The following is a 13,063-nucleotide window of genomic DNA, read 5'->3' as shown; positions in this document are numbered from 1 at the left end:
CTAAACTTAGCTGACTTAGAATCTGTTTTAAAGAAATCTTTTCTCATCCTGAGAAATCAACGTTCCTGGAAAGACACTTCAGGACACACTGCTTGAGGGTAATAATGAGACATCAGCCAATATTCTCTGGGGAAGAGACTGTTTTATTAGCTTCAACCCTACCTAACTGCATTTCATCTAACCTACCTCAAGCTCTCCCTATTATCTGAAGGATTATCAAGATATTGTCAGATGCAGCAATAATATCTTGCCAGTCTAATTTATCACAAAGTGAAACAGGACCAGGTAAAGAGGATTTGCTATCAAGATTATTAGTGAGGCATGAATGCTCAGTCCACCATGAGAGTTATGCTCAATAAGAAGCTATGGAGGTGAGAGACATATTCTTAAAGTTTCCCACTAACTTGGCTACATTTTAAAAGTTTTAGTGATTAAACACTAATCTTTAGTTTCCTGGGAAATTCAGTTATCTTATACTGTCTTTTTTCAGTGACATTTAGTGAAGTTTTGCTATGTATTAAGAATGAGTTATTTTAAAATGCATTATTGAATACTATATATTATATAAACAATCATAATAAAAATATTTAAAATTTTTTTCAGGTTTTCATTTTACATATTTTGAAATTCTTTTGAAATCCATTTGAAAGATTATATTTAACAAAAGAGATGGTCTTTGTAAAAGAAAACAGATACAAACAAGTGTATCAAAGTCCATCATCATTTAGAGACTTCATTTCAGAACTGGGGGTAGAAGGATAGTAGGCTTTACTTCTAAAAAAGTATACACAGACAAATCATGTTCAAACAGCACATTTAAAATTGAGTGAGGAAGGATACTCACATAAGACAGTACCAGTACTGCTAATCCTCCACACTGTCTACTGGGTCAGAAGGTCTTAAAATGTTGTTGAGATAACTGGCTTCCATTAGCAAGCATGTGATTGGCAGGATGATAAAGTCTTTTCACTCACAGGTCAGCTATTTCCTTTTCTTTAGAAGAGGGCAATTCTGATGATCCATCTTTGAGCTACAGTCTCTCATTGAGTCCCAATTCTCTTGCCTTCAGCTTTGATATGGTTCTAACTTTCCTCTTGTATCAGCTCATACTTGTCATCAACTCCTCTATTCAGAACAGCAAGTACCAGGAGTTTGACCTCAGGGCAAAGTCCGGGTGGGCAGGTAAAATTTGACCACTGGACCTACTTCCTAATCTTTCATACCCAGCAATTCATGAAGCAGTATCAAATTCAAACTGAAAAACAGAAGCATGACCTCTTATAAGTACTATGAAAAGGGCTCTTTTGCCTTTCTAAGTACACTTGAAAAGAACTGTCAGCTGCCCTATTAAGACAGAAATGGATCACAGACCAGGAAAAAAAGAAGGAAAAGTGCAGAAATTCAACTGAAATGTAAATAAAAGTGTTAGCACCCTCTTTATGTTTGGTGATATACTACTTTACACAAAAGTATTAAAATAATATGCTGCTATGAAATATCTTTATGAAGGCAGGAACATAACACTACTGACACTTTAAGGCATCCTTATTTAAATACTCACTGACACTGATAAAAAAATTATATCACCTTATATGAGATTAAAACAAATTTCAAAACAAATTATATTTTTGGCCAATTTCCATACTTAGAATTTTACTACTAAACTATTTGTAAGTTAATCTGAAAAACAAATATAGGTGAAAAATAACTATCATTATCAAGTTATTGTTAAATCCATGCCTCTGAAATCATAAAATTCATGTTGTATCACCACGGTCCAGTACTTAAAGAATTAGCTGCATCCTGTTTTAGAATAAATAGGTACAAGAAGAAAATATGATTCAATGTTAACATTAATAATCAGGGCAAATAATTTTAAGCCTCTTTTAAGACTAGAAAAATTAATACATAAAAAGCTAGTTCATCAAAATCTTCTATCCACTACTCACTTTCACTGCATACTAACTACCATACTTTAAAATTGTGTTTTATATTAACTGGTTATTTCTATATTAATCTTTTAACAGTTCTATGTACTTGTCATAATTCTAAATGTTTTAGAATTCTAATGTCATAATTCTAAATGTTTAGAACAGACTTTTTTATTCACTTAAATCTCTTCAAGAAATTACCTTGATGAGGAAATGTCAATCTGGACTTAACGCCTCTACGTACACATACCTGATAAGTAAATCAACCAAAAAGACTTGAAATGTTTATTAATATTTATAATTATGCTTTTATAACAATTCCCTAGTGGGCTATATGCTTGTAAAGAGATTTTTTTTGCTGTCAAATGATGATTGTTTGAAGGAAGAAAGTACCTAGGATCAATCTTTTTTTTTTTTTTTTTCAGTTTTTTAAATTTTAAACTAGGATCAATCTTAATCTGCTGTGAAGCAACCACCTATCTGGGCAAATCAAGGAACAGAATCTTTGCCAAAAGCACTATAAATTATGTGATCCTACAGCGACATGGATGGACCTAGGGATGGATGGACTTACCATACTAAGCACACAGACATAAAAAGACAAATACCATGTGATATCACTCATATGTAGAATGTAATTTTTTTAAAAATACAAATGAACTTACTTACAAAACAAAAACAGATTTACAGAGATTGAAAACAAAATTATGGTTACCAAAGGCGAAGTGTGAAGAAGATGGATAAAACAGGAGTTTGGAATTAACATATTCACACTACGATACAGTAGTATAGTAGTATGCTGAAGTGCTGTGCTTAGTCACTCAGTCATGTCTGACTCTTTGCAACCCGATCGCCAGCCTCCTCTGTCGGAGATTCTCCAGGTAAGAATACTGGAGTGGGTTGCCATACCCTCCTCCAGGGGATCTTCCCAACCCAGGGATCAAACCCAGGTCTCTAGCTTTGCAGGCGGTTTCTTTACCGTCTGAACCACCTGGGAGGCCCCATGGTAGTTAGTATAGCACAGGGAACTCTATTTAATATTCTGTGATCACTTATATGAGAAAAGAATCTGAAAAAGAATGAATATATGCATCTGTATAACAGAAACAATTTGCTGTACAACTGAAACTCACACAACATTGTAAGTCAACTATACTCCAATAAAATTTTTTTAAAAATTATGTGATCCTAACTACAATCCTCAGTTCAGTCGCTCAGTCGTGTCCAACTCTTTGTGACCCCATGAACCGTGGCATGCCAGGCCTCCCTGTCCATCACCAACTCCTGGAGTCCACCTAAATCCACGTCCGTTGAGTTGGTGATGCCATCCAACCATCTCATCCTCTGTCGTCCCCTTCTCCTCCTGCCCTCAGTCTTTCCCAGCATCAGGGTCTTTTCCAATGAGTCCACACTTCACATCAGGTGGCCAAAGTATTGGAGTTTCAGCTTCAACATCAGTCCTTCCAATGAACAACCAGTACTGATCTCCTTTACGATGGACTGGTTGGATCTCCTTGCTGTCCAAAGGACTCTCAAGAGTCTTCTCCAACACCACAGTTCAAAAGCATCAATTCTTCGGTGCTGAGCTTTCTTTATTGTCCAACGCTCACATCCATACATGACTGCTGGAAAAACTATAGCCTTGACTAGATGGACTTTGATGACAAAATAATGTCTCTGTTTTTTAATATGCTGTCTAGGTAGGTCATAACTTTCCTTCCAACTAGTAAGCGTCTTTTAATTTCATGGCTGCAATCACCATCTGCAGTGAATTTGGAGTCCAGAAAAATAAAGTCAGCCACTGTTTCCACTGTTTCCCCATCTATTTCCCATGAAGTGATGGGACCTGATACCATGATCTTCGTTTTCTGAATGTTGAGCTTTAAGCCAACTTTTTCACTCTCCTCTTTCACTTTCATCAAGAGGCTCTTTAGTTCTTCTTCACTTTCTGCCATAAGGGTGGTGTCATCTGCATATCTGAGGTTATTGATATTTCTCCCGGCAATCTTGATTCCAGCTTGTGCTTCTTCCAGTCTAGCGTTTCTCGTGATGTACTCTGCATAGAAGTTAAATAAGCAGGGTGACAATATACAGCCTTGACGTACTCCTTTTTCTATTTGGAACCAGTCTGTTGTTCCATGTCCACTTCTAACTGCTGCTTCCTGACCTGCATACAGGTTTCTCAAGAGGCAGTTCAGGTAGTCTGGTATTCCCATCTCTTGAAGAATTTTCCACAGTTTATTGTGATCCACACAGTCAAAGGCTTTGGCATAGTCAAAAAAGCAGAAATAGATGTTTTTCTGGAACTCTCTTGCTTTTTTGATGATCCAGCGGATGTTGGCAATTTGATTAAGAAGACGTGGCAAGAATACACAGAAGAACTGTATAAAAAAGATCTTCACGACCCAGATAATCACGATGGTGTGATTACTCATCTAGAGCCAGACATCCTGGAATGTGAAGCCAAGTGGGCCTTAGGAAGCATCACTATGAACAAAGCTAGTGGAGGTGATGGCATTCCAGTTGAGCTATTTCAAATCCTGAAAGAAGATGCTGTGAAAGTGCTACACTCAATATGCCAGCAAATTTGGAAAACTCAGCAGTGGCCACAGGACTGGAAAAGGTGAGTTTTCATTCCAATCCCAAAGAAAGGCAATGCCAAAGAATGCTCAAACTACCGCACAACTGCACTCATCTCACACACTAGTAAAGTGATGCTTAAAATTCTCCAAGCCAGGCTTTAGCAATACGTGAACTGTGAACTTCCAGATGTTCAAGTTGGTTTTAGAAAAGTCAGTGGAACCAGACACCAAATTGCTAACATCCACTGGATCATCTACAATCCTACATGACACTATAAACTAGAAAAGCATAAAATTCATAGAAACTTAAAAAATAGTAAACAATAAATATTAAAGGACTCAGTTTTCTATATAATCTTACTAGGGGAAGAGGACAGCAACAAAGATAACTACTTGTGAAGAAAACAGATCTACCATCAGTAGTAAGAGTATCTTCTGGTAAACTGAAATGGAAGTTCAGAATCCACTTTTTTCATTTTCTACTATCTTCCCCAACTTAGTAAAGCTAATCATCTATAGATCTAAGTAGCTAACCATCTACAGATCTAGGTCACTCATAACAGTGTTCCTTGTTTGGCATAATACACGAATGCTGACTGTAAACAGAAATAAACATGATTATATTTTATATGTTCAGTGCTTTACAGATTATAATTGGGCAACAGGAATGGCTTTTCTAATTTCCTTCTAAACCTGACTTGAAATATGAGTTATTTCCACACGACTCACTGTCATATAAGTATTCCTAGCCATTTTGTGGATACTGTGATTTTCTAAAGGATTATTAAGTTCCATAAGGATGGAACTATCTTTAATAATACTTTTGTGCGGATTTTAACCACATCTCCCCTCTCCAAATAATTAGTACCTAGTAGTTCATAAATACTTATTGAACATTGGCTTGGAATGAGCAAAAGCAGCTCTACGGTCAAACATTTAATGAAATCAGAGCTCTTTAACGTCACTGTGGAAGAGTTTACTCATACCAATAATGGTGGAGCCCCATCTATCTCCACCCGCCAAAGGGGATGGGAGCATTAATAGACTGATATTTAATTCTATCTTCATCTGGTTCTTCTTGCCAAAGGCGGCAGTCACTCCTGTTGTCAATTCCAACACTCCTGAGCCCTCTTACTTGGATTTACCCCTCCTCCACACTCTTGCTTGATTAAACACCTTAATCCTGGGATTAAGAAAGAAAAAGGAGGGGGAAAGAGGAAGAAGAGCATAAGAAGAAAAATTATGAGGGAGATGGGACAAGGTAATATGGAGAAAATAAAGAAAATGGCAATATAGTAGAGAAGTTAAAGAGTAATAAAAAGAATAGAAGAGATTTAAAAATCACCACAGTTGTCATTATATTTAGAGTTATATGACTGGAAAAGAATTATGTAAACGTCACTACCACCACCATAATTAATTACCTTTAAAAATTAGTTTTATTCTTCTTTCTGGAGGCATACAGAAAAACCATAAAAATAACACTCTTTACGCTGACAACATTTTAATCAAGGGATTCCTTTTATGGTTGTAATAATTTATATTTAACTTGGGTCCTAACACTAATGTTATACTACCAAATTTTCATATATGACCATAAAATCATTAAGATCTTAAAGCATCAATAAACCAAAGGATAAAGTTAGTATTTAGTCATGTGCTTTGCTAATAACAACTAAATTAAATAGTCACCAACAAGAATGCCCTATGAGGTTGAGACACTGAATGGATACAGGTTCAGAGAGAAGGACCAAACACCTAGTTATCAAAGAAGCACTTCTCTGAAAAAAATTGTTTCAAGGCAAAAACAAGCATTCCTATAGCATTAAAAAAAAAAAGAAAAGAAAAAGGCAAGAGGTAGAAAGCAATAAATGAAAAGTACATTATTACATCTTACTTGTCTGAGGTCAATAAATGCAAGTTGCAGGGTATCCCCTTGGAATCCTGGCACCGGCTCAGAGCTGGCAAACACTATTAAAAAAAACATATATATATATAAACAAAATTGCAAAATATACAAGGGTTTAAGCACTAAATTAATTTCTACTCATTAAAAATATATTAAAATATTTACAAGTAATTATTTCAAATAAAGACTATTTATAACCTTCAATTTCACCACTGAGAATGTTCTCCACACCCATTACCACAAATATTTCAATCATTTCAAACTTCTAATCTGCCATTTAATTACTCTAAATCATTAATTACAATAAATTTTAAATGGTTATCCCATGAAAGTTCAAGGGTAGTAATATACTTCAATCAAGAAACGTTTTTTGACTCTTTTTAGCCTTAGGTGAATAGAAGCATTTTGAAACTATACTGATGGCATGGTTATCAAAATACTTGAAAACATCTGCTTTGTTATGGATTATGCTCCATAAAATCCTACTTCTAGCTAACAGCAATAATAGGTAGCCACGTAAGAAAGCAACACATAGGTGAAATGTTCGAATTAGCAAAATGAGGATGATGCAGGAATATTTCAAATAATTTTTTTCCATAAAGGAATCCCACTTCTTTAAAAACTAGAGATATCTTAAAAATTAGATTTCATAAGACAGATTTCTTAATATCTTTAGACAAAAAATATTTTGAAAGAGCCAAGCTACACAGTTAGAGATCATAATTCCCAGACAAGTGATTAAACCCAGGCCACTGCAGTGAAAGTACTAAGTCCTACCCACTGGACCACAAGGGAATCTCTTTCAAAAATTTTTTGTACTTACAAAAATTTAATACTAGTAACACAGCTTTGTTTAGTTAATTGAAGACAATCTCAATACTAGTTATTCTGAAAACCAAAGCCTTGTGGCTCATTAAAAAGACCCTATCATTTTACACACATGCTTCTCTGATAAGAATACGAATGTCTGCCACCACTTGCCCTCCCCACTAATACCTGACTTTTCTTAGAAAGTACTGCAAATTTTCCATTTGTTAATTTATCTGAGCCAGTATTTTAGAAACCACAAAAAATTTTATATAGATTTTGGAATAACAAAAATAATTCTTAACTTTATTTTCTATGTGAAATACAGTTTAGAAAGGCTCAAAATCAACAATTAAAAAACATAAATATATGAAAGTCTAGAACAGCTTAATTTATTTGGCATTTTTAGAGAATGAAGAATTCAAATTTTTATTGTGCATGTTGTACAATTAATGATCACTTTTACTTTAAGCATAAAAACTTTTTTTCATCATAAGCATTTTTTCCTAAAATTTTAAACTGCATCATAATTCTTTCCATGTCTTTTTAAAAAATAATACTAAATACTATTTAAACTTTTCTTAATTCTCTTCATTGATAACCATTAAGAACAATTTTTATTCTACACATTAAATTCCCAGGGCTGCTATAGTATTAACTGTTTTCTATTACATTTAATAGCTCAGAATGCTGTGTTCTTGTGTCTATATTTTATAAATTTTCTGCCTTCTCTCTTACAGTTTTTACATAAATTCTTCTTCCCTGCTCTCTCACTCATCTCTTATGTCATCTATAATCTTCTTGAGCAGTAAGTCAGCTAATTGTACTAGAATAGTACCTAAAGGAAGAGAAAATATAGTTTGAACAGGATCCTCTCCCACAAGTAATGTGAATGAGTTTATATACGCCTTTGAGTATATGTACCTTTTAGTTACTCAGAGTTACACCATTTTCCTCCCCACTTCCTGGTTCTCTGCTAGGTAGGTACTAAGCAGCTATGCCCATTAGATAGGTGACTATATTCACCTTTCTCAGGCCCCCTATTTCTGGAAAACTAAGATTCATTCAGCAAATCTAATCATACTTTTCACTGTTTAGTATAATTTACTCACATCACTGTCTTTTCACACAATGAAAAGTAGAAAACTCTGGGACTTCCCTGGTGGTTTAGTTGGCTAAGACTCTGAGCTCCCAATACAGGGGGCCTGGGTTCCATCACTGGTCAGGGAACTAGATCCTACACAATTAAGAGTTTGCATGCTGCAACTAAAGATCGCATGCTGGTACAAAGCTCAAATTTCCCATGTGCCATAACTAAGACCTGGCCCAGCCAAAAAAGGAAAAGAAGTAGAATAGTTTCATACTGGTGCAACTCCATCACCCCCTACCATGGCCCAGATAACTGGTTACCTCTCTTTAATAACATGAGATCTTAACTGAAAAATAACAAGCAAAATTCTAATACCTTAAAAGTAAAGATTTTTTTTTTAATCTAAAAAGTTCTTTTCTTAAGACCATCCAGCATATTGTTGGCTTTTTTGGCAAGTCTCAGGCTACTCTTTCCAAGTAACAATTAACTATTAATCCCTAGTTGTCTCTAACCAAGACTATAAATGTTAGCTCAGCTTCTACCATCACCATATATACAGACACACACACACATAGACTTCCTATCACACAAAGAGACTTACTTTATATATCAAACACAAAAATCAGCTCAATTCCAATTATACTTCAATTATTATCTACTTAATCTTCCAGAATTTTTCTACACGGAAAATAATCTGTCAGTTTTCTGCTCTCTCAATTCCTATTTGAGATACTATAGTTTAATAAGCCCCAATGCTTGGCATTAAACCAAAGAGCTTAGTGTTAAAATTATAATAGTAGCATAAATTTATATAGTACTTTATAGCTTACAAAGCACTTTCTCACATACCATCGTCTTTGATCATTATAATAACTTATCTTAGTAAACAGGGCATGTAGATGATGGATCACAAAGTCTTGCAGCTAGAAAAGACACTCTCTTTGGAATATCTCTAAGAGTCCTCTGAAGGCTCAGTTTAAAGACACCATGTTCTTAATTTTAAAGGGCAGGGATGTTTAAATTGATTTGTCCAGGATCACACAGCTAATTCAGATTTCCTGATATTCAATTCATTGATCCATTATCTGGTTAAGTATTCAGCCTCATCTTATATACCATCTCTCCTAATTATGTAACCAATATGGAAGTGAAATTCACTACTTTATAGCTCTCAGGTCTTTCCCACAAATGATTCTTAGGGCTAAGAGGCTTCATATCTTTTTCTTTTCTTCTCTAAAACTCTGATGCAGTCAATCCTGTTGTTTTTAACCTTCTACAGTATCTTGAGTCTGAATCTGTATCTATCTTAATTCAAGCTATCATCATTTCTTGCTTGGATTACAAAAAGACACTCCCTATTTGGTCTCTCTGCTTCTTGTGCGCTCTTTCCGTCCACTTTCACCAGTATGATTTATATCAGATGTAAATATGATTTGTGACACTTCATAGTGTAAAACCTTTCACTGGCTCTCCATCACCTTCCCAATAAAGTAGACAGGTAAGGTCCTTTACAACCGATCTCTCTAAACTGATCTCTTACCACTTCTGTAGGGGCGCCTTCCAAACCACCTGCGCTTCCTTGTATGCGCCACAACCTCTTTTCACAGTACCTCTGCTCCTTCTGCCTGGAGCATCCTTTCTCTTCTTCAAGTGGGTAACTCTTACGTATCCTACCTACCATTCCATACATCTTCTATGGAAGACGTCCATTACCCTGAAGGCTGGGTTAGGTCCCTCCTCTGTGATCTCACTGCAACGCCTAACACAGCCTAACTACAGTACCTGTTTTCCTATCTTATAAGTCATTGTTTACCTGTCTGTGTTTTCCCACCAGACCATATAACTACTGGAAAGTGTAAATCTAGAACATTCTGTGCATATTTCATGTATTTATTTCAAAATAATTAAGGGTGAATACTCCAAATGTTTCCTTCAGCCAAAACTAAATCGTGAGTTCGTCCACCAAACAAGAAGCTCACAGAAATAGATTTTGGGTTTTGTTTTAACTTTCACATACTCTGCGCCTAGTGTACAAGAGATATTCAGTAAATGTGTTGAATGAATGAATAATACAAATAATTCACTTATTCAAATGCTGTCCCAATAATTCTAGAGATAGATTTCAAGCTATGAACTTCTTAAAGAACTGATGACTGATTTTATTTGGGGATCCCTTTAGTTTGTCTTCAGATCCCTCCTTGGCTCATCCAGATTCTCATTTTGTATATGCTTTGTCATTTTCTTTGTTCTTTTCTCTTGGGCCAGCTTTTTATTTAATAATACCTACTTCCTAATATGATTTCTTTGTCTTTGTCATTAGTCAGACCATTAAGAGTATTTTTTAAAAACATATGTTGATTTTGGTCTTTCAATAAGATATTTAAAAATAGGTTCCCAGCTTTCTAAAGGTTTTTGTTGCTTTTTTCTAAAGAAAGTCAAAATCTTTGGGGTTTTTTTTTTCTCTTAGTGCCTCCAATTTGATTATTTCTTCTTAAAAACAAAACTTCATGATATATTCATTTCCTCTTATTTTTTGCTATAACATGGAACTTAATACTGATTCCGAGTTTAAAAATTCTCTAAGATTAGAGAGGGAGGTGTCATCTTATTGGGAAGGTAAAACTTTGCTGTATTAGTCTAACTGGGAAGAAGATAAGACTGCATTAATTTAGATGAAACTAAAAGCAAAAAATAACACCTGCTGGAGAAGTTGTGGTAATAATGACCAAAAAAACAAAAACAAAAACAAAAAACACTTCCAAATTGTAAATCTCTGAAGTTTTAAGAGAATAAACAGTATCTATAGGGGGAAAAAAAGAGCTTCCCTAACAGCTCACATGGTAAAGAATTTGCCTGCAATGCAGGAGACCTGGGTTCAACTCCTGGGTCAGGAAGATTCCCTGGAGAAGGAAATGGCAACCCATTCTAGTATTCTTGCCTGGACAAGGAGCCTGGCAGTCTACAGTCCATAAGGTCACAAACAGTCCAACATGACTGAAGCAACTTAACACATATACACATAGGGAAAAAAAGCACTAATTATTTGTAAATATAACAAGACTTTAAGTAGGAAAATACCCCTTCCTGCCCTTAGTATCTATAGACAGATGTACAGGGTTTGTATGGAGGGAGGAAAGATGGCTTAAGAAGTCAGGCTGTAAGTATATATCTTTGGCATGAAAATATAAATCCTTAAACAGTCTTGTCCTAGGCAGACAGTTATCTTTATCATAAGATGTAGATTATTTGGAAACAATCTACATAGAGTAAGAAAAGTTGTCAGGGGTTGGGTGGAAGTAGAAGAAAGAATTTCCACGGAATCAGAAGAGTAAACAGATCAAAAGACTGAAAAAGAAGATGAGGAGGCTAAGCTAGATAAAATCTCAAAACTTTGCTTGTGGATAACAAGGCAAGGGCATATAAAATGGAATAATTTTGTAACTAAATAAATGACTGAATATAAATACAAACAGTCTGCATATTGAGACTGCTCATAATTCCATTTCTTATGCTGAAGATTTAAGGTAGCTAGTTAGAACCCAAACTTTGGCTAGGCAAAGTATTCTACGTGGAACAGACGTGTAATTAGAAGGGATGACGAAGAGCACCATCTAGTGGTTTTCCTAATGGTGAAGAACCCATGCCTGGAGTCTGAGGACTTGTGAGATTTCTGGACTGTTATATTCTGTTACGTGTGGCTGGTAGCGGTGGAGGGCAAGCCTCTGGAACCAATGCCCCTGTACATTCGTCACCCCACTTATATAAAGTAGTGTCTATTCCTCTCCCTTTCTTGGAAAAGGAGCAAATTTGATAAATTTGATACCTTAAAATGCCATTAAGACCAGGAACAAATTCAAGTAAGCAAATAATATAACAGCATCCAGCTCACTTGAAAAAAAAAAGATACTGAAATATCCCCTCATACCATCAACACAATTTTCCCAGAATTCTTTTATTTTGGGGTGTAGACCTTTTTCAAGGCTAGAAGAGATGTCCTGAGATCTTAGCCACATACATACAAAAAAGTCTATAGGTTTTTGTTTGTTTGTTTGTTTTTTGAGGTGGGCTAAGTCTTTATCCAAATGAAAAACAAAACAAAGCCTTCAAATGTAGAGATTCACCTATTTTTCAATAATTCATCATTGAAAAAGATACCAGTGCTCTTTAACTTGGAGCTTTTCTAGTGTTTATGAATTTAAGATGTTAAATTCTTAGGAGCTGATGACCTCAACTAGATTTTTATGTAGAATATATTATATGAAAAAGTACATTCTCAAAAAGTATATGAAGAAGTATAGTCTTATTCTGGGTACTTCAAATCCTTTGGAAATGTTTGGTTATTTTTTTAGAGTTGTGAAGGATTTCTCAGATACCATTACAGGAACTTAAGAGGGTATTTTTATTTTTTCCTCTATACAGTTGCATTTGTAAGATATCTTATATTGGAATCCAATATATGAGATGTTTAATAAAACAAAAGCACATACACAGACTTAGAATATCAGCTTCATGCCAAGCTTGGCAAATGCTTCTCCAACTAAGAAGTAATTTCTCTGGAACTTATATAAAATCTGTAACAGGATCAAAGGTTCAGTGCAGTTCAGAAGGAGGCTACATTTGCAGTTCCAAATGGATGCCTTCCTGACTTCTCGAACCATATAGTTATACTAATAATATTGATTATGGTCAAGTTAACAAAAAATACGTACTTTATTCATGCATAAACACTACCTAATACTCTCAA

General features: G+C 35.0%; 1 protein-coding gene across 8 annotated transcripts in view; it reads right to left on the bottom strand.

The window, feature by feature from the left end:
• The window catches only part of EXOC6 (exocyst complex component 6), a 193,188-nt gene that overhangs the window by 27,639 nt on the left and 152,486 nt on the right, over positions 1-13,063 (bottom strand). For all 8 annotated transcript variants that reach the window (XM_069567524.1, XM_069567526.1, XM_069567529.1 and 5 more), the window contains one exon: positions 6,411-6,484. In XM_069567524.1, coding sequence (XP_069423625.1) covers positions 6,411-6,484 — 74 coding nt within the window. The remainder of the gene's footprint in view (positions 1-6,410; positions 6,485-13,063) is intronic.

Source organism: Ovis canadensis, chromosome 22 (genome assembly GCF_042477335.2).
Source record: "Ovis canadensis isolate MfBH-ARS-UI-01 breed Bighorn chromosome 22, ARS-UI_OviCan_v2, whole genome shotgun sequence".
NCBI lineage: Eukaryota > Metazoa > Chordata > Mammalia > Artiodactyla > Bovidae > Ovis > Ovis canadensis.
Note: the sequence above shows the minus strand (reverse complement) of the source record. Positions and strands in the feature narration are given on the sequence as shown.